General features: G+C 57.0%; 1 protein-coding gene and 1 pseudogene across 1 annotated transcript; one reads left to right on the top strand and one right to left on the bottom strand.

Annotated features, from left to right (window-relative positions):
- The first annotated feature begins 2567 nt into the window (after positions 1 to 2567).
- On the top strand, positions 2568 to 6574 carry LOC109576945 (steroid 21-hydroxylase-like; annotated as a pseudogene).
- On the bottom strand, positions 5640 to 18664 carry LOC109576672 (complement C4-A-like). Its single transcript, XM_070778184.1, is given in 40 exon segments — positions 5640 to 6058; positions 7480 to 7554; positions 7695 to 7978; positions 7981 to 8004; positions 8082 to 8175; positions 9017 to 9076; positions 9456 to 9623; positions 9698 to 9930; positions 10141 to 10312; positions 10396 to 10509; positions 10610 to 10766; positions 10927 to 11002; positions 11180 to 11221; positions 11224 to 11388; positions 11536 to 11625; positions 11720 to 11774; positions 12005 to 12209; positions 12321 to 12465; positions 12734 to 12804; positions 12896 to 13007; positions 13101 to 13298; positions 13785 to 13859; positions 14033 to 14159; positions 14417 to 14575; positions 14717 to 14926; positions 15048 to 15230; positions 15357 to 15533; positions 15644 to 15759; positions 16423 to 16453; positions 16455 to 16556; positions 16666 to 16771; positions 16911 to 17007; positions 17188 to 17204; positions 17206 to 17268; positions 17454 to 17542; positions 17625 to 17695; positions 17885 to 18086; positions 18273 to 18427; positions 18430 to 18470; positions 18597 to 18664. Coding segments are annotated over 40 exon segments (4896 nt in total). The 5' UTR covers positions 18662 to 18664; the 3' UTR covers positions 5640 to 5788.
- Between the last annotated feature and the right edge of the window lie 810 nt (positions 18665 to 19474).

Raw genomic sequence — 19474 nt, 5'->3', positions numbered from 1 at the left:
GGGTCTTCAGGGCCAACCTAGAAATTCATCTAGAGGAATGTGCTGAGGTCATTTTTGAGGGAAACTGAGCTAATTAAGCAGCCTGCCATTCAATCATTCAACAGGAATTGTGGACCTCTCACTCCATGCCCTGCTCCAGATCCCCATCTTCTGTGAATGGTGTGAGGTCAGGGAGCTGCAGGGTTCTGTGGGGCCTCTGACCAGTCTGGGTGCATGTGAGAAGTGGGCCGGGGAGGCTTCCTGGAGGAGGTGACCTGTAAGTTGGACTCGGCAGGCTGAAAAGTCAAGCAAAGGGAGTAGGAGTAGATGAGGGTATTTGAGGCAGAAGAAAGAACATAAAAGGCCCCAAGGCTGGAGGCAGGACAGCACTTCTGGGGGCATTGCATATCATTTATCTTGTTTGGAATTAGGATTTGGAGGTGGTATGGAAGAGACGGAGTTGGCAAGGTACACGGGTGTCCGTTATGAAGCGGTGTTCACAAGCAGGTCAGCAGTCCAGGTCACTCTCCATTCGAACAGAGTCCCCTCCCATTCCATGAAACTTTGAGTAATTCTGACCTGGGAATTCCCTGGTGGCCCAGTGACTATGACTTTGCGCTACCAGTGCAAGGGGTCCAGTTTGATCCCTGGTCAGGGAACTAATTCCTACATGCCACAAATAAGAGCCTCAACTGAAAAAAAAAAAAATCCTGCATGCTGCAACTGCAGATCTAAGATTCCCAATGCTGCAACTAAGATCATGCGTAACCAAATAAGTTAATATTTTTTTACAAAAGCGTTCTGACCTTCCTCAGTGTTTCAGAGGCTTCTTAGGGCTATTGTCTACATGGCCTGGTCATTGCCCATCAGATGTCTCCTGAAATCCGGTCAGCATGGTGGTGGCATAAAGCCACGTACGAGAGTCAAATTTTCAGCTTTAGTTGTGGCAAGACACGATCTAAGGCCTGAGGTCAACTAAGAAGAAGGAGCTGGCTGTTGCTGCCCAATCCCAGAAATCCCATGTTTTCTCCCTTCCAGTCCTGGGCCTGGGTCCAGGCTGAGCTGAACCTCTCCCATCAGGTCCCAGCAGTGAACTCTTTAGGATAGTTGGCACCACAGCTGGGATCCTGACCCAGGCTCTCTGGTGGCAGAGTCTTGCTCTGATTAAAGCTCTGAGGTCAGCTGGCAGAGAAAGGGTGGGATATTGGGGGATGTGTAGGCTCAGTTCAGCTCTAAGCTCTCTCCCCACCTCCTCGGTGCCCCAGCCTCCCACCGAGTCCTGCCACCCCTCTTTAGCATGACCTCTCCTGTAAGTCCTTCAACTGCCCCCTCACCTGAAACAGTGGCCCCTGATAGCCCTACTTAGTCCACTGGGACCCCACCCCTCATGGCAACAGCTCCCTGAAGAGGGCTGGGCCCCTGATCCCAGCTGTGGCTATCAAGTTCCTTCCTGAGGACTTTGGAATCGATGGGGGCATGTTTGATCACGCCATTACAGCCTTTTTGTCCTGGGGCTAGACCCGTATTCTGTGGAGTCTAACCTTGAAAGCAGTTCTGTGCCGCCTGCACCTGGGAGCACAAGCAGCTTGACTGCAGACAGAGAGGAGGGAGGGGACTTCCCTGGTGGTCCAGTGGTTAAGAATCCACCTGCCAATGAAAAAAACGGGTTGGATCCCTGGTCTGGGAAGATCACATGCCGTGAAGCAACCAGGCCTGTGGGCCCCCACGACTGAGCCCGAGTTCTAGAGCCCATGAGCCTCAATTGCTGAAGCCCACATGCCTGGGTGTCACAACTAGAGAGTACCCTCTGCTCGCCGCAATTAGAGAAAGCGCAGGCATGGCAATACAGGCCCAGTGCAGCCAAGATTAATAAACAAACGAAAGAGGAGGAACGAAGAGTGAGGAAGCAGCCACGTCTCTAGGGCTCTTTAGTTCACAATTCCTGGCTTTCCAAGGCCAGAAGTTCCCTTCTACTTGCCTGCTCTTGGATTCTGTGAGATATCCCTCTATTTGTAGAACAATTCTTACTTTTGGCTCAAACTAGCTCAAGTGGGTCTCTCTTCATTGCAACCAAAGATCGTCAGGTAGAGGGTAAGAGCTCCAAACTGGGGAAACATTTAATTCTTCATCTTCAAGTTTTGAGAATAAAAAGAGGCAATATTACTGATGACACTTGGACTATAGGTATAAACTGGGATAACACATGCAAACCGGGACATGTGGTTCCCCTATCTGTAAGTTAAAAGAAAAACACACAGATCATTCTCATCTCATTTTGTGCTTCAAAGGCCATCTGGGAGGGCATATTAGGCGTGGGTTGTCATTCTTCTCTCTGAGACAAACCCGTGGCAGGAAGCTGGTCCAAGGTGGTGGTGGGGGTGGGATGGGGTGGAGGTGGGAGAGGGCTCATGGACACGTTTTCCTGAACGGTTGACAGAAAGCTGATTCTGGCTGTTGAAGAAGGTCAGGGTTGTGTTTCCTTTCCTTCTTGATAGATGAATGGGAAAAGGCCTGCTCTTTGATATTGGATTTTCCAAGGCCAAGAGATTCGATGCCATTCCAGGAATGTACTGTTTTGTGGGCGGGACAGTGGGCAAGGACCTGAGGGAAGGAGTCGAGGGAGGCTTCAGAACAGCTCAAGTAGCCAGATGGCTGGAGGTGTGGAGAGCTATAAGTGGCGGGGCCGGGGCCTCTGCCTGGGTCTCCAGCCATGGTCCTCGCAGGGCTGCTGCTGCTGCTCACCCTGCTAGCTGGCGCTCACCTGCTATGGGGCCGGTGGAAGCTCAGAAACCTCCACCTCCCACCTCTGGTCCCCGGCTTCCTGCACCTGCTGCAGCCCAACCTCCCCATCCATCTGCTGAGCCTGACTCAGAAACTCGGGCCTGTCTACAGGCTTCGCCTTGGGCTGCAAGGTGAGGGTCTGCCTCCTTCCTGGCCCACAACAGTGAGGAGGGTTGGGGGTGTGCTTTCCTGCTGACTTCCTGCTTTTCCTACCACTCCCCGCGCCAGAGGTGGTGGTGCTGAACTCCAAGAGGACCATTGAGGAGGCTATGATCAGGAAGTGGGTGGACTTTGCCGGCAGACCCCAGATACCATCCTGTAAGGGGTTGCTTGAGGGGAGAAGCAGGGCTTTGGGAGGCAGGGGAGGTTCAGGCCTGTGGCTTCCTTGGTCAAGTCGACCCTCCCACCCCCAACCCCTACTCGCAGACAAGCTGGTGTCTCAGTGCTGCCAGGACATCTCTCTGGGGGACTACTCTCTGCTCTGGAAGGCCCACAAGAAACTCACCCGCTCAGCCTTGCTGCTGGGCACCCGCAGCTCCATGGAGCCCTGGGTGGACCAGCTGACCCAGGAGTTCTGCGAGGTGAGCCTGGACTCCCACAGTTAGCCCAGGTCAGCTTCACCCTCCTGGAAGGCCCTCTATTTTTTTTCCACTTATATTACCCAAAGCATGTGGCATCTAGTTCCCTCACCAAGGATCGAACCTGTGCCCCCTGCATTAGGAGCAGAGAATTTAGCCTCTCGACCACCAGGGACGTCCCAGGTCCCTCCCTATTTAGTTCATGCTCTTTCTCTTCAGCGCATGAGAGTCCAGGCCGGTGCCCCCGTGACCATCCAGAAGGAATTCTCTCTGCTTACCTGCAGCATCATCTGTTACCTCACTTTTGGAAACAAGGTCAAGGCTCTCTTGCCCTCCCATATGCCTGCCCCCCTCCCCCCACCCCCCGAAACCCCTCCCTGATCCTCTCCTGGTTCTGCACTGAAAGGATGTCCTTCTTTTCTGGCAGGAGGACACCTTAGTACATGCCTTTCACGACTGTGTTCAGGACTTGATGAAGACCTGGGACCACTGGTCCATCCAGATTTTGGACATGGTTCCTTTTCTCAGGGTGAGGAGGCGCAGCCCCAACATGCCTGGTCCTGGGAGAAAGGGTGGGGATGGGGAACAGGCTTCCTTGCCAGCAGCTACACCTTCTTACTCTCTGCCCCAGTTCTTCCCCAACCCTGGGCTCTGGAGGCTGAAGCAGGCCATAGAGAACAGGGACCACATGGTGGAGAAGCAGCTGACGCGCCACAAGGTGGGAATCGTGCGTGGACCGGGGTCCTCCTCGGTTGGCAGCGGTGACGCTACTGGCCAGAGCCAGGCAGCTTCTGGGCCATCCCTGCGGTCCTGGACCCATGGCACCCTCTAAACACTCTCCCCAAGCCAGGTACTCAGGCCAGCTGGTCCTCCCCTCCCCAGGAGAGCATGGTGGCCGGCCAGTGGAGGGATATGACGGACTACATGCTCCAGGGGGTAGGGAGGCAAAGAGTAGAAGAGGGCCCAGGACAGCTCCTGGAAGGACACGTGCACATGTCTGTGGTGGACCTTTTCATCGGGGGCACTGAAACCACGGCGAGCACCCTCTCCTGGGCTGTGGCGTTCCTACTTCACCACCCCGAGGTATGCCCTGGAGGAGGCAAAGGGATCCTTCCTGGCAGCCTGGCCAGGGTGGCGGGAACCTAGCTCACTGGTGGCGATGCAGGCTGTGTTGTGGGGGGTAGGACTGGGTGGGTCAGTGGGGTTTGCCTGGGTTCTTCTACTCGGCACATAGTTTCATGTGAGTTCCTCCAGGGAATGGTGGAAGTCTGGGCTTCCCTAGTGGCTAAGACCGTAAAGAATCTGCCTGCAATGTGGGAGAGTCAGGTTCGACCCCTGGCTCAGGAAGATGCCCTGAAGAAGGGAATGGCAACTCACTTTAGTACTCTTGCCTGGAGAATTCCATGGACAGAAGAGTCTGGAGGGTTACAGCCCATGGGCTCTCAGAGAGTCGGATACGACTGAGTGACTAGTGTATGCGTGCACGCACACACACACACAGACACACACAATGGAGGCTGGCAGCTGAGGGCTGGCCAGTGACAGGACTTGGGCTCCATTTCTCAGATTCAGCAATACCTTCAGGAGGAAATGGATCGCGAGCTGGGCCCCAGAGCCTTGAACCCTGGAGTCACATGAAAGGATGGCGCTCACCGGCCCTTGCTAAAGGCCACCATTGCAGAGGTGCTGCCCCTGGCCTTGCCACATGGCACCACGGCCTAGCAGGTGACTCCGGAGGCCTAGGGATGAACGGCCAAGGCCCCAGCAGGGTCCAGTGGGCCTCTCACTTAACCCTAACCCTCAGCATCTTCAGCTACGACATCCTTGAGGGCATGGTCGTTATCCTTAACCTCTAAGGTGCCCACCTGGACAGGACCGTCTGGGAGCAGCCGCACGAGTTCTGGCCGGGTGCGTGGCGGGGCGGGTGCCTGCGGTGGTGGGTGGCAGTGCAGCGGGCGGCCCATGAGCCCGGTCGGTCCTTCCGCCCGCCCGCAGACCGCTTCCTGGAGCCGGCGCGAACCCCAGCGCGCTGGCATTTGGCTGCGGGGCGCGCGTGTGCCTGGGCGAGTCGCTGGCGCGCCTGGAGCTCTTCGTGGTGCTCCTGCGACTGCTGCAGGCCTTCACGCTGCTGCCGCCGCCCGTGGGCGCCCTGCCGTCGCTGCAGCCGGATCCCTACTGCGGTGTCAACCTCAAGGTCCAGCCTTTCCAGGTGCGGCTGCAGCCCCGGGGGGTGGAGGCCGGGGCCTGGGAGAGCGCCAGTGCCCAGTGATGGGGGAGGAGTGGGTGGGAGGACTCGGCCAGTCACGTGCCTCGGTGTCTTCTTTTATTGCTCCCGTACAAACCGCTGCCCTCCCCGCTGTAAACATGGTGCTGTGAGATCAACGGTGAGGGGTCTCACGCCCACCACACTGGCAGAAGGCTGCTAGCACAACATGGAGAAGAGTTCGCTTTTACGTGGTGCCCCATAAAACACAGAGCTTTTGTGCTCTGGAGAAAAGCAGAGGGGTGTTAGGGAACTTGCCCTCTCTCTGTCTCCCAGGAGATGGATCCACAGGACTCCCTTGCCACTCCTCACTGCCACCTACCCCAACCTTCCAGAGTGTCCCCAACGCCTCACCAGGGTTGTTGTAGTCACACAGGATGGCCCTGGCCGGCGGTACCAGCCCCACGGGCACCTCCTGCACAGCTCCAAAGCCTATGTACTCCTGGGAGGTGGGGACCTGGCATGGGGGGAGATGGGAGGCAGGGAAGTCAGGGACCCACTTCTGGGCCCTGAGCTTTCATAGACCGCTGTGATGGATTTGCTTGGCCTGTTTGGTTCCGGTCGATCTTATCTTCAGTGTCCTTTATGTTTTTTTACCTTCCAGCCTCAGGATTTCTAAAAACTGCTCCTCAAGGTCTCTGCTGACTTCACTGCTCACATGGTGACCTCACCCCAGTCTCTTGTCCTGGCACCTTCACAGAGGCTCACTTCATGGACACATTCTTCACGAAGCTCTCCCTACCCTCAGGGCTAGCTTCCAGACCACCCCGATTCTGACCTGCTCATTTCTTACCTTCCTGCTTCGTCCCTCCCAGAGACACAGGCCCCAGCGCAGGCCCTTCCCCTTCTCTGTGCTCCCCAGGGTAGTCTCATCATTCCCCAAACTCTGCAGGTGGGCAGCTTCTCCCAAATGTTCAGCCTTTTTCTTGTATTGGGACTTTTACAGGATGTATTAAACTCTCCCGATTCCGTCTGCCTGCCCTCCAAACCCACTCACCCTCTCAATAGCCTCAATGATACAACTAAGGCCTCCCTTTTCTGCTTGGTAACAGCAAGTGCTAGCCCTCTGCTTGCCTTCTATGACTCCACCGCTCATGTCTAGGCCAAGATCCTTCTCCTCATGCCCACACTGGTCCAGTTCAGCCTGGTATCCCACGTGAGTTTCCTTCTTAAGCTGCACGGTGAGCTCCCTGACTTGACATCTTCCTCATTTTCCACTGTGTTCAACCAGACTCCTCTGCCTGGCTTCTCAAGCTAACAGGGTTTTTCCCCTCTGCACACACTGCGCAGGGAGGGTCTCCCTGACGCACAAATACCTGGCCAGTTGTATCTCAGTCTTAACACGCCTGACGAATGGTATCACAGTATTAACACGTCTTTTTCACATTTTTCTCTGAGAGGTTACAGTAAATGTTCAAAAAACTTTTTTGAGGGCCATCAGAGGGTTGATAACTATGTGTTAGTCAAAGGTGGCCATGGGAAAAACAACAACAACAACAATTCATCTAAAATCACCATCATTTCAAAAAAGACAAAATACACATTTATATAGAAAAAGAAAGAGAAGGTCAATGAAAAAGAAGCAGTCCCTCAAGTTGAATACATTCAGCTTTATGAAAGGCGCTCTCTCAAGCCCTCCCCGGCTGACTGGCACTGGGCCCAAAGCCACCGAAGGGGCTCAGCCCCGCCTCCCTGCAGGCAGCGGGGAACCTCCCTGGCCAAGCCTCTGACCCCCTCCTGTCCTGCCTTCCTGCTCACTCCACAAGGTCTCTCCCAGAGCAGTAGCTGCTGATACACCTGCCTTCTGGGAATCCTCCTAACACGAGCTCAGGAAACCCAGTGCCAGCTGTGCGCCCCTCTGTCACCCTCCTTGCTCACCGAGTCGAAGTACAGCAGGACGTGGGGACCCTCGGTCTCAAAGTGGCTCACGTAACGGTCGGAGAGGGAGGCCAGCTGTGGGGAACGGGAGCCGGGAGTCACAAGGAGAAAGCCCCCGGCCGCCTGCACGTGACAGGGCTCAGCAGCTGGGGCTGCTGCGGGGATGGGACAGGGCTCCTGGGGCACAGGCGGCCCCTCTGGGTGGCTGGTCACACCGTCTCCAGGTCAGCCCGCAGGGCGTGGAATCCACTCAGGAGGGTGATGTCCGCAATGGCCATGCCTGACAGCCCCACCTTCGCAGACTTGCCTGTGGAGACACGTGCCTGTTGTCTGGGTCCCCCTGCCTGGTTCACTGGATGCACCCTGGGTTCCAGTTCGTTGGCCGCCTTGGCAGCCTCTGTCTTACAGTAGTTCCTCCACCTGTCAAACAGATTTAGAGGTGTCATGGGCCGGGAGTGGGCCTCGGGGTCATCCCCGGCTGGAGAGTCCTCCTACTTTAGTCCTCGTAGTCCTCCTCCGCCTCTACTGCGAGGGGACAGCACTGTGGCTCAGCCCTGGCACCACCCCCTCAGAGACCCACAGCCTGTGACCCCAACACTCACTCGTGTACTCGACGTGGCCCATGACCGTCACTTCAATCTGAAGACCCTGGCGGGTCGTGTTCGTCATGTCCATGACATTGTAGTTGCAAAGGACCTGGCTCAACAAGGGGTGGGAAGGGGACATGGGACCTTTGGGGCCACAGACCTCTCTCCAGAGCCACATGGAAGGCTCTGGACCCCTTAGCTCCTGGGCTAAGAGCTTCGAGGCCCTCTGCCCATTCCCATCCACCTCCCAGACCAGTCCAAAAATACAAAGGAGCCGAGGTGTTGGGTGAGAAAGAGAGCGGAGCAGGGTCCTGGCATGGGGGCAGGCACTGTACACATGCACTGAAGAAGCTACAGAGAAAAGTTCAGGAATGGCTGCCAGGAGAAGCTTGGAGGAGGAGAATGAGTGTGTCATGGGGGACAAGAAGCACCTGAAGGACATTCAGGGCCAGGAGATGTGTATAGATGCAAGGACCTGTCCTGCTGGGGAGGTGGGCATGGCTGGGGTGAAAGCAGACGAGGAGGTACTGGGGTCATGAGGACAGGCTTAGGATGGAGCAGGGGGCACTAAGATGGCCTCTGCAGTGGCAGCTGGGCTCCTGTATGGAAGGGACACTGTCAGTCAGACAAGGAGACACAGGAGGAGGAAGGGGTTTGGGGCTCAACCATGTCTAAGGTGCTGTGGGACACAGGGGCTCAGAGCTCAGGGGAGACACTTGGCTTGAGGGGCCAAGTGTTTGAGCATCAGCACTGAGGGCTGAAGGGGACCACAGGTGCCCAGAAAGAGGGCAGAGCAGAGTGAGGGGCACCTGCCCAGGACAGAGCACAGGCAACCGCAACCCAGGGGCCTCTTCCTCCTTCCCAGACCATGAGCTCTGCCCGCAGGTCTCCCACTCAACACCCCGGCTTCACCCTGATGGGCCTGCCTGCCCAGTGCCACTAGCTCTCACCTTCAAGGTTCCTTTGCTGTTTCCTCTCACCTCCACGTTAATCTTGCTTCCCAGGGAAAACTTTCACAAGCACAAAAGGGAAAGAGATGTCAGAAGGGCACACTGTTGCTTCAACTTACCTCCTCCACCAAAATAACTCCACCTCCTCTCCCCACCTCTCTTCTCAACACTTTCTACTTTCACCTGCATTCTCTCTCCACCATCTCCTAAACCCTCTGTAGATTCTGCATGGATCATTTTTAGATCAGATCAATGAAGCTCAGAGGTTGGGTGACTTGCTACAGCTCACAGAGCCAGTAAATCTCCCCACAGACTTATCAGTCTGTTATCAGAAAGAGGGGCCATAGGGATTCAGCAGGGGTGAGGAAGAGGGGATGGCTTCTGGCCTGGCCGAGGGAGGCCCAGGTGTCCCAGTCACCCAGGTGAGGGCACGGTTCACCTGCAGCTCCTCCTCCAGCCTGTGGACTTGGTGGTTGGTCAGCTGCAACACGTGGGACTTGAGCCCACTGCGGCCCAAGGAGCTCAGGGTCACGTTGAGCCCCTTCTCCTCGGCGGTGTGGGATGCAATCCAGTACGCAGACAGGGCGTCCAGAGCCACAACAGTGTCCTGGGGTAAATGGGCCGGGACTCAGGTACTCGGGCTCAGGACCAGCCACCCTAGAACCCCGGGACAGCCCCTACCTGGGTGCTGCGGAATCCCCCTTGGAAGCTGCCCTGGCGGGTCAGCCAGGATGCAGCCTGGTCGGCCAACTCATCCTTGCCCTCCCATAGCAGCAGGTGTAGCAGGCCGTAGGCCGTGGTTTCAATCCACAGGGCCGGAGCCTGGGGAATGGGGTCTGCTGGGCTACGTGGAGCCAGAGTGGGTGACAGGACGTTGCTTGGAGAAGTGGTGACTGAGCCCCAGTACAGCTTATCTGGAGTGAAAGGAGACCCACAGGTGAACAGGGGAGGATCTTAGTCATCTGACCCTTTGACGCCCCCCCTTTATCTCTCCTAATTTCCCAGTAACCCCTGCTTATGCTCTGATTCCCTCCGAGGGCCTCCATTCATTCCGTTTCTCCCTTTGGACATGCTCAGGGGTCTCGCTCTCCCAAGCCTCAGGTTCACTGCCAGGACCCCCTCACCACCGATGTCCTGGGCCATGGCCATGAGGTTGTTGTGGGCAACTCTCCGCAGGTCCTCGAGGGCCTCGGTCAGCGACAGGGCGTAGGCCGTGATGGCGGAGGCGTGGGAGCCCAGGAGCCCAGAGGTTACTTTCGCACCCAAGAAGGTGTTTACTCTTGAGAAGGAATTTTCCTGGAGAAAGTTGGGGGAGGATCTGTGGACTGGGCTTCTGAGAGGAAAGGGATCAGCGAAGGGCAGACACATAGCTGCCTTACCACTCTACTCAAGTGCTCAGAATGCTTGTCTGGGAGGACCGCCAGCCTGTGGTGAAGGGCGATGACCACAAGGGCCGTGAGCGCCACAGTCTCATCGCTTCCCACTAAGCCTCCCTGGTTGAAGTGGGCAGAAAAGGAGGCACCAACCACGAGTGGGGAGGGGCAGGGCTACTCTTCCCTCCTATGCCCTTGGCCCAGCCTCCCAGCCCCATACCTGCATTTCCCTGTGGATAACAGGACAGGGGTCGTGGAATGAGCCATCATCCCGTTGCTGCGACAGCAGCCACGTGGCTGTCTCCTGCAGCTTTTCAGCAGAGCCGCCCACCTGATCCTGGGCCAAACTCAGTATCTTCAGCACAAAGGCCGTGAGCCTAGAGGAGACGAAGGCATTGCTAGGGATAGCCACTGGTCCCGGTAAAGGGGAGGCCCCACTCCTGGTGGCTCCTGGCTATTTACCCTCCCATAGTAGCTGGCTCTGCCCCCACCAGCCCTGGCCCCTTCCATACACCCAGGACACTCCCCCAAACTCACCAGGTGCTACTGTCCCGATGTAACCAAGCCCCGTAGGAACCATCTCTTTTTCGAAACTCCTGGATCCACGTGTAGCCTTGGAGGGGAGAGGCAGCTGAGATCACACCCACTTCCCTACTGCTGTGGCCAGGCTACGCTCAACATTTCCACTGGGGACCGAATCTCTCTTCCCTGCTCTGACCACCCGGGCTGCCCAGCTTCCATTAATTGCCCTCCCCTGGCCCCCAGTCCTGCTAGTCGCTGCACTCAGAACCTTTCTGGATGAGATTCACAGCGTGGTCCTTGGTCTCAGGGGCAGCATGCTCCACTGCTCAGTCTTGTCCAGGTAGCGGGAAGCAGCCAGTGTTGGAGCCAACAGGGTCATGGTTTGTTCCGCGCAGCCTTGGGGAAGCCTCAGGAGGGAGGCCAGGCCTCCCGGTGACAAGGCCCCCTCAGAGCCCAACGCTTCCAGTGGATCCGAGGCTATGGGGAGGGACACGATGGAGGGTCAGAGAGCAGGTCAGGGGGCCAGGGTCGGAGGGTCATGGAGTCTCAGGATCAAACAGAAATTCCCAGGTTTCCCATGAATCCAAGAGAAGCCCCTGGGAAGGGACTGGAGGACATGCCCACCTGTGACTCTGACGAAACTCTTGAAATCTCCTTCAGGGATAATATTGGGATCAGAGTTGCCAGGAATTTCCAAGGTCGGGCCTCGGGGGTCTGGGAAGATGAGGGGAGTCAGCGGTCTGTCCTGCTGCCCACGCCCTCTGTCCCCTCCCACCCCAGGACACTGCTGTCTGTGAGTGGAGGTCACTCACCCAGGGGTTGAGTTCATAGACTATTTCCTCCCTGTGAAGGGCCCCTTCTCTCTGTGGAGGGGAAACGGAGCTGTGAGAGGCTAGAGCCTGCCCCTCCCAGCGCACACTCCTCAGGACTTGCAGTTGGAACTTCAGGGACACAGTGGGGCCAGGATTGTGGAAAGTGCAATGGACAAAAGCATTGGGTTTGGGGGGTGGCCTCAGCCCTGTTGCAGGGAGAGGGCCAGAGCAGGGGATGAATCTGGGAGCTGGGGACCTAGATTCAGGGGTGTGCCATTCACCTCGACTTGTAGAATCTTAGATATTGCGTCCCCCACAGGGAAATCAAAGGATCCTCGAGCCATCACCTTCAGGGACACGGCAGCAGCTGCGATGGGCACCACAGAGAAGCCAACGGGCCGGGCAGAGCCCGCGGGCACCTGCACCTGCTGGGCGAGCCCTCCACCCCCGGCCAGGCACAGCCCCTCCACTGTGGACACGTGGACGCTCACCTGGGGTCAGGAAGACGGGGAGGGCCAGGGTCCCAGCCCAGTTAGGCTCCCCACCCTCACCTGCCCCAGTCCCCCGCCACCACCCTGCGCGCAGCCGCCAAGGGGCCTCATGGTCAGATCGCTATCCAGGTAGTTGTAGAGGACAGGCCGCAGCTCGAGCTGCTCAAAGCGGCGGACAGAGACCGGCAGGCGGAGGTGCATGTGGAATTCACGGAACACTCGGAGTCGGGCCGGGGTGGCCACACACAAGCCTGATATAGAGTGGGCACAATTGAAAGGCCTGGAGGCATCACACCCAGGGGACCCCAGCAGTGAGGGGCAGGGCCTGCCCCTGGTCCCCCCACTTCCCACCCATCCCCTGCCTGCCATTGCTCTCTGGCTTCAGTCCCCATGCTTGGCATGCAGACATCTCCAGGTCTCTGCCCTTCCTTCCTGTACCAAGAGCTAAGGACCAAGCAGGGAGCCTCGACCAGGGAGCCTGGAAAAGGGAGGCCCAGGGCCCCAGCAGGGTGACGGCACCTGTGGTTTTGGACAGGCTCACGCCGTGAATCTCCCACATGGTCAGAGAGTCCGGGAGCAGCAGTCGCAATCTGCAGTGGGAAAGGTGAGAAGCTGGGTCCCACGCTGGGCAGGACCCCGACACAGCCCAGAGACAAGGCCAGGCCCCATGCGCGCCCTCACTGGGAGAAGCGGTCCACTTCTTCCACTTTCCAAAGCCAGTTCTCGGGGAAGAAGCTGCGCACGGGGATGTCATCCTCTTCGATCAGGTCCTCCTCCTGCAGGAGCTCCATGGCTTTGGGGGCACACGGTGGAGGGTGGTGAGGAGGGGGCCGTCCTGACCCTCCAGGGGCCCCAGCCAGTGCCCCAGCCACACCCAGCCCCTCACCTCGGGCCAGGCCCACCTGGCCCCTGGTCCGGGCCTTCTTGCGCAGGCTCTTGGCATACTGGCAGCAGGACAGGAAGTGCTCGCAGCAGGCCGGCTGCTGCACCCGGGCCGCCCGCTGCTCACAGGTGCGCGCCATGGGCAGCCGTGTCAGCCCGTCCTGGCAGCAGCGCTTGGCGCCGGGGGAAGTGTACTGGCCCACTGCAGGACCAGGTGAGGGTGAGCGTGAGGCATGCCTTATCCCCGACCCGACCTCTAGATGTACCAGGACTCACCCCGAGAGACCAGGAACTTGAGGGTGGTCAAAGCAGAGCACTTCCCCCACTCCCTTTCACCTCAGAACTGTGGTGTCTGGATTACTAGCCCGGACGCCATGCACGGGCTCAATCGGGAGCAGAGGACCCAACAGGCAGACCTGCATCCCGAGCCTCGGGCCCAAGTGGAGAACTGCATATGCCTTAGTTGCTCAGGTGTGTCCAACTCTGAGACCCATAGACTGTAGCCCACCAGGCTCCTCTGTCCATGGAATTCTCCAGGCAAGAATACTGGAGCTGGTAGCCATTCCCTTCTTCAGGGGATTTTTCCAACCCACGGATCGACCCTGCGTCTCGTGCATTGCAGACAGATTCTTTACCATCTGAGCCACCAGGGAAGCCCTAGAGAATTACATGGGCACCCTCAACTCACGTTTCTCATGAATCACCTTTTGGAAGTTCACATTTCTCTTTTTCCTAGACTTTGACTCCTTGGGACAGCTCAGACCTGGTAGAGAGCAGGACTGCAGTCAGCAGGAGGATGCAGGGCCTCCCCCTCCCCTCTGAGTCTCCCCTCCCAGCCCAGCCCTTCCCACCCCTCCCCTTCCTGTCTTTCCCCTTCAGGCCCCTCCTTCCTCCTTATCCTCCCACCACCCACTCCCCTTCCTCCTCTGTCCTCACTCTTTCTGATTTCAGTCCGATGGTCTCCATCAGAAAAGGCCAGACCAGCTGCTTTGAACACTTGAGGGGCAGTGTCTCCACCGCCGGGACCACAGCCAAGGTCATAGCTGTTCATAGCTTCGAAGACCTGGCCAGAAAAGGCAGAGATGCTGCAGAGACAAGAGTGGCTGTGGCCACGATCGCATACTCAGCTGCAGGTTAGAGGGCAGGGTCCACACAAGTACGAGAGAGACACAGAGACCGGAAACAGAGGCCACCGGGGCCAAGGCTCAAGGGAGGAGTGGCAGCAGTCCAGCTGAGTGAGTTCTAGTGCCTGCCTGGAGTCGGGCAGCAGGAGGATGAACCTGGGAGGGAAGGGAGGATCAGAGAGAGGACCTGACCAACCTTGACCATGTCGAGGGGTTTGTGGGACTTGCCACCCACAGCATACAGAGCCGTGTCCACAGCTCCCAGGGCCACCAGGGCTCGAGACTCTGTTTTCAGGTTGAGTTTCACAGTGTCCCCAGGACGATATGCCTTGGAACTGTCCACGTTCAGCTCCAGCTGGCAGAGGTGGCAGGTGGGGGGCAGTCGAGGTGGGGAGAACTCGTTCAGTCTTGTGCATCCTCAGTGCACCCCAAACTAAATCACCCCGTTTGCAGTCATGCAGTCTTCTCTCTTAATCCTCCCAGCACACGCACACACCCCATCTCTTCCGATGCCAGTTATCTTCCCCTTACAGCCTCCAGCCTGGACGTCCACTCGCAGGGAGTTGGCCACCGGGACACCCCCGTGATAGTAGAAGGCCACGAGGTGGAAGGAGGGCACCAGGTGATGGTCCACAAACATGGAGATGGAGGTCAGGTGGCTCCTGGGCTCTCGATGTACAGACACGATCTGGCCCCGGGACACAATCTGGAGGAGAGCAGGGTGCTTCTCACTGCCCATCCCATGCCCTGAGGCCACCACCCACCCTGAGGGCTCCTTCCTCTTGAGACCCTCCCACCCTGTCCCCCCTGTGGCCCCTAATACGCACCATGTAGTAGAAGTAGGAGAAGCTCCCACTGATGCCCACGGCTCGCAGGTTTAGGTTAAGGGTCTCTCCGACTTTAAGAGGTCGCGGATTCTGCCACTCAATGGACAAAAATCCAGAGCTTCTGGACACCGGTGCTTTCACAGTGAGACTGCCTACCGCAGGGTAGGGGGAGCCTGCAGACACCTGGAGAGAGGGCAGAGGTCGCAGGATCAATGGAAAGGGCACAGGCATCCAGCTTCCCCCCCTCTACCTGCCACCCTGGGAACGTTCTCTCCTAGCTCCCCCACTCCCATGAGGGTGGGGTCCTACCGAGAGCTGCACTTCTGAGATGGTCCGAGGAACACCAATGGAGACGATGACTTGGCCGCTCCCATCTGTGTTCTGTTCAAAGTCCCGGTTTTTAGAAGTCAATCCAGAAAACAACTTGGAAGACACTTTGACGGGAATGCCAGAGGCTGGGGAGCCTGACATGTCACGGACCAGGGCCTAGGGAGATGAGGGAGGGGCAGAGGGAAGAGTGCAGTCAGTGAGACGCGGCCCCCTCCTGCCCACCACCTCTGGCGCCCACTGCTCATCCTCCCCCTTCCAGAAGAAACCTGCAGCAGGAAGGGGACCCCAGGTATAAGCTGCTGCTTGGTTTTGCTTAGATCCAGGGAGAAGGGAGATGACACGAAACGCCAGGATGTGAGCTCTGCCTCCTCCATCTCTCCTCCTGCAAGATACAGAGTGGAGAGAGGTGGACACAGAAACCTGGGAAGAGAGGAAAAGGAGGGCTGGGGGCGGGGAAGGGGTGCTCTAGTGTTTCCCTCCACCAAGGCTGAACTTTTCAGGGCACAAACTGCCGTCTGTTCATCTCTATGTGTTTTGAGGTCAACAGAGAAGGGATGGATGGATGGATGGTTGGATAGAGACATAAGTGGATGGAAAAATAGTTTGTCAAATAGATGGATGGATGGGTGGATCCATAGATGTTTGTGTGATGGATAGATGTTTGGCTGGGTGGATGGCCAGATTGATAGGTGGATAATAAATGTATGAGTGAATGAATAGCTGGATAGGCAGATGATGGGTGGATGGCAGGATGGGTGAATGAATGAATGGATGGATAGGTGGATGGTAGGGTGATGGATGGATAGATGAGGATTGGATGGATGGGTGGATGGATGGGTGAAAAAAACAATATGGAGATGGTGGAAGTTCGCCCTTTCCCAGAAAAAGCCCAGAAATGCAGTTGTAGAGAGACGATCTTCTGCATCTTTCCTGACTTTGTGTCCCAGTTGAAGGTAAGCAAGGTGATGTTGGTGCTAGAGAACAGAGGGTCAGCTCGGAGGTCAGAGGTGAGGGTCCAGGGTTATAATCAGGGGAAACCACTCACCTGGAGACTCAATAACGGCTGCTGCAACATAACAGGCGCAGCCCTGGGAGGTCATCAGTGCTAATATTAAGCTTCTCCAGCACACCCTGAAACTCAGCCTTTTGCAGGGAAATTTGGCACTGGCCATCCACCAGCTGGGGCAAAGAAGACAGGACAGAGAATGAGACTCGAGTCTCCCACCTCACCTCCTCACGCCGCCTCACTCTCCTCACCCACCTCACGCACCTCAACCCTCCTTCCTACCGTGGTCTGACTCTCCAGGCCCCGCAGGAAAGTCTTTTCACCGTCCTCACCCAGGAGCCCAAAGCGCACATATGCCACCCCCTGCACTGGCTTCCCGTAGATGTACCTGCCACGGAGGAGAGATTCGGACGAGGGGCTGAGGGCTGGGGCAAGGGAGGGAAGTGGGGTTCCACAGCACATTCATGCTGCATGGGGCATCCTGGGATCAGGCCCAGTGTGAGGGACCATGTGCGAGGGGGAGTTACCTGGCCTGGATGATCATTTGGATGTCACTAAGAAAGCCAGGTGTTGTCAGGATGTAGGGGTTTTCAGGAATGATCTTCACCTCAAAGTTGGGGAGAACTGACCCAAGGCAAAGGGAGGGCAGATCAGACTCTCGTGAAAGGACCCTTAAAATATTTCCCTCCCCTCGGGGTTGTGGCAGCCGCGTCTCTCTTCCCTGGCCCTGCACCCCCCACCTCTGCTCCACCCCTTCCTCCTTGCAGACAAGGAGCACTTGTCCCTCCCGTCTCTAGCTCTCACCATATTTCTTCACCTTACTGGGTGCTGCTATTGGAATCCAGGCTATCTGAGAATCGGGCTGAGATTTTTCACATCGCTGGCCTCAGGATAGACAAAGGAGAGGCTCAGCTCACTATTGTGAAAGGTCTGCGGACAGCCAGTCACCAAACTCCCTAGGAGGAGACTGGAGGGTGAACCAGGGGCTGAGGAAGCTCAGTATCGGACCATGTGCTGTAGGTGGACAGCTCGGGGGAGGTTTTGGCATGTCCCAGGGAGGAGATGCTCACTCTGATATGTCTAGGATCACAAAGTTGTCCTGAAAGATGGAGGAGGGAGAAAACACTTCCCTTTTCTACACATGGAAGCCTTGAGAGTTCTGCAATGGGAGTGAAGTGGTCACGATCAGAGGCCAGTTCAGCAGCCCAGGCCCATAGGAAGGTCAGAGGGCGGCGGCTCACCTCCACCATGACCGTGAGGATGTCAGTGGCCGGGCGCATCTTCTGATCCAGAGCAAAGACTCGGTAGCGAACTGGAAATGGAGGATGAGGAGGTGAGCAGGAGCCATGGGAGGATGGGCCCTGGACCCCAGACCCCCTCCCAGAAAGTGAAGGGAAGGAGAACAAATGTTTGCAAAGCAGCCTTCCTGTGAGGGGCTTCAGGTTATCTCACTCAAGTGGCTGGGAAGGCATGAAAGGTGGAGGCCCTGGCGCCAACTCACCCTGCTGGCCAGGGTTATAAACGGGCTGGTCCGTCTGCAGAAAGAGGTGCCCCCGGCGAGAGGAGAACAACAGGTTGACACCCTGCATGTCTGTCTGTTTGGACAGAGAGTCCCTTAGCCATGAGGACTGCACCATCAGCTGCACCTCGGGGGCTCTGCGGAGCAGATGGAGGCGACAGACCCTGGCCTGTTCCTGGGGGATCTGGAAGAGAGGGAGAGGGAGTGGGTGAGAGAGCAGAAGGGAAAAGACAGACTGAAACACAGAGGAACACAGGGCTGGGAGGGGAGGAAGGGAGCAGGGGGATGAGAAGACAAAGATGTTTCCAAGAAGACAGAGGAGAACAGGAGGTGGGGCGCTGGGTGGCACCAGGAGGGAGTAGGCCTTTACCGGGACGTTGAGGAGTATGAAGTCTCTGTCTGAGTTGAGGCTGAAATCCACCTTCGGGGAGCAGAGCTCATTAACATGGGATGGGTTCCTCAGGAACACGGATCCTCTCACCATCTGTCCTGAAGGAGCATCCTGGAGTTTCACGGCCATAGACGGGGGACCCCTATGCGAACCACAGAAGGAGAAAACAGGAGCAACCTGGGAAGAACAGGTGCGAGTCAACAGCCAGCCTCCAGCCTTCCCCCCAAATCAAGACCCTCTGAGCCCACTCTCCCCTCACCAGCCCTGGCCCTGTTCAAGCTCTCCGTATCCTGCCTCCAGGACCTGGGCTTCTGCAGAGACAAGGCGAAGAAGCAAGATACCCAGATCAGCCCCCAGATGAGCCTCATGGCTGGAGGACCTGAGGAGTTCAGACCCGCCTGCTCCTTTCTGGTTAACCCAGGGCTTGGAGCAGAGTTTTGACTCAGAGCCTTGCTCCTCCCCTGGCCCAGATAAGCCGGGAAACCATGTGACAACCAAGAACTGCAACTGGCCCCAGACCCAGAACTGGGAGGGGGCACCCCGGACACCTGGGTCTCTTGAGGGAATCATGGACTCAACTGAGTCCTTCCCTGTTAACCCTCTCATCCCAATGCCCCGGGCACCAGCACTGCTGCCTGGGTCTGTGTGCCTGTGCATATAGCGTGCACACACACACATCTGCCCAGCAGGGCCCCACGTGGCTCAGCAAATGGTTCAGACACATGGCTCCTTTCTTGGTCCCACAAAACAAGATACTAAGAAACCTGTCTCTTACTGTCCATGCACACAGGCTTGGTTGTTTCAGTCATGTCCAACTTTTTGTGACACCGGGGACTGTAGCCAACTAGGCTCCTCTGTCTATGGAATTTTCCCGGGAAGAATACCGGAGTGGGTTGCCATTTCCTTTCTAACCCAGTCTCCTGAACTGGCAGTTAGATTCTTTACCACTCAGCCACCTGGGAAACCTGTCTCTTACAATAACTCCCGCAAAACCTGAACTACACTAGCTTTTTGCTTTTTGCAGGCTCTAACAGAAATTTTATCATTTAGGAAATTAGACACATCCTCATCGTCCCACAGGGAAATTGACCTCAGTGCTCCTTGTTCCTCTCCAACAAGGTAAAGCTCAGGTGCCACTTTGGCTTTACCTCTGCCCTTAAACGAGGTGCCTGAACTCACTT

Source organism: Bos indicus, chromosome 23, assembly GCF_029378745.1.
Source record: "Bos indicus isolate NIAB-ARS_2022 breed Sahiwal x Tharparkar chromosome 23, NIAB-ARS_B.indTharparkar_mat_pri_1.0, whole genome shotgun sequence".
Classification (NCBI taxonomy): domain Eukaryota; kingdom Metazoa; phylum Chordata; class Mammalia; order Artiodactyla; family Bovidae; genus Bos; species Bos indicus.
Note: the sequence above shows the minus strand (reverse complement) of the source record. Positions and strands in the feature narration are given on the sequence as shown.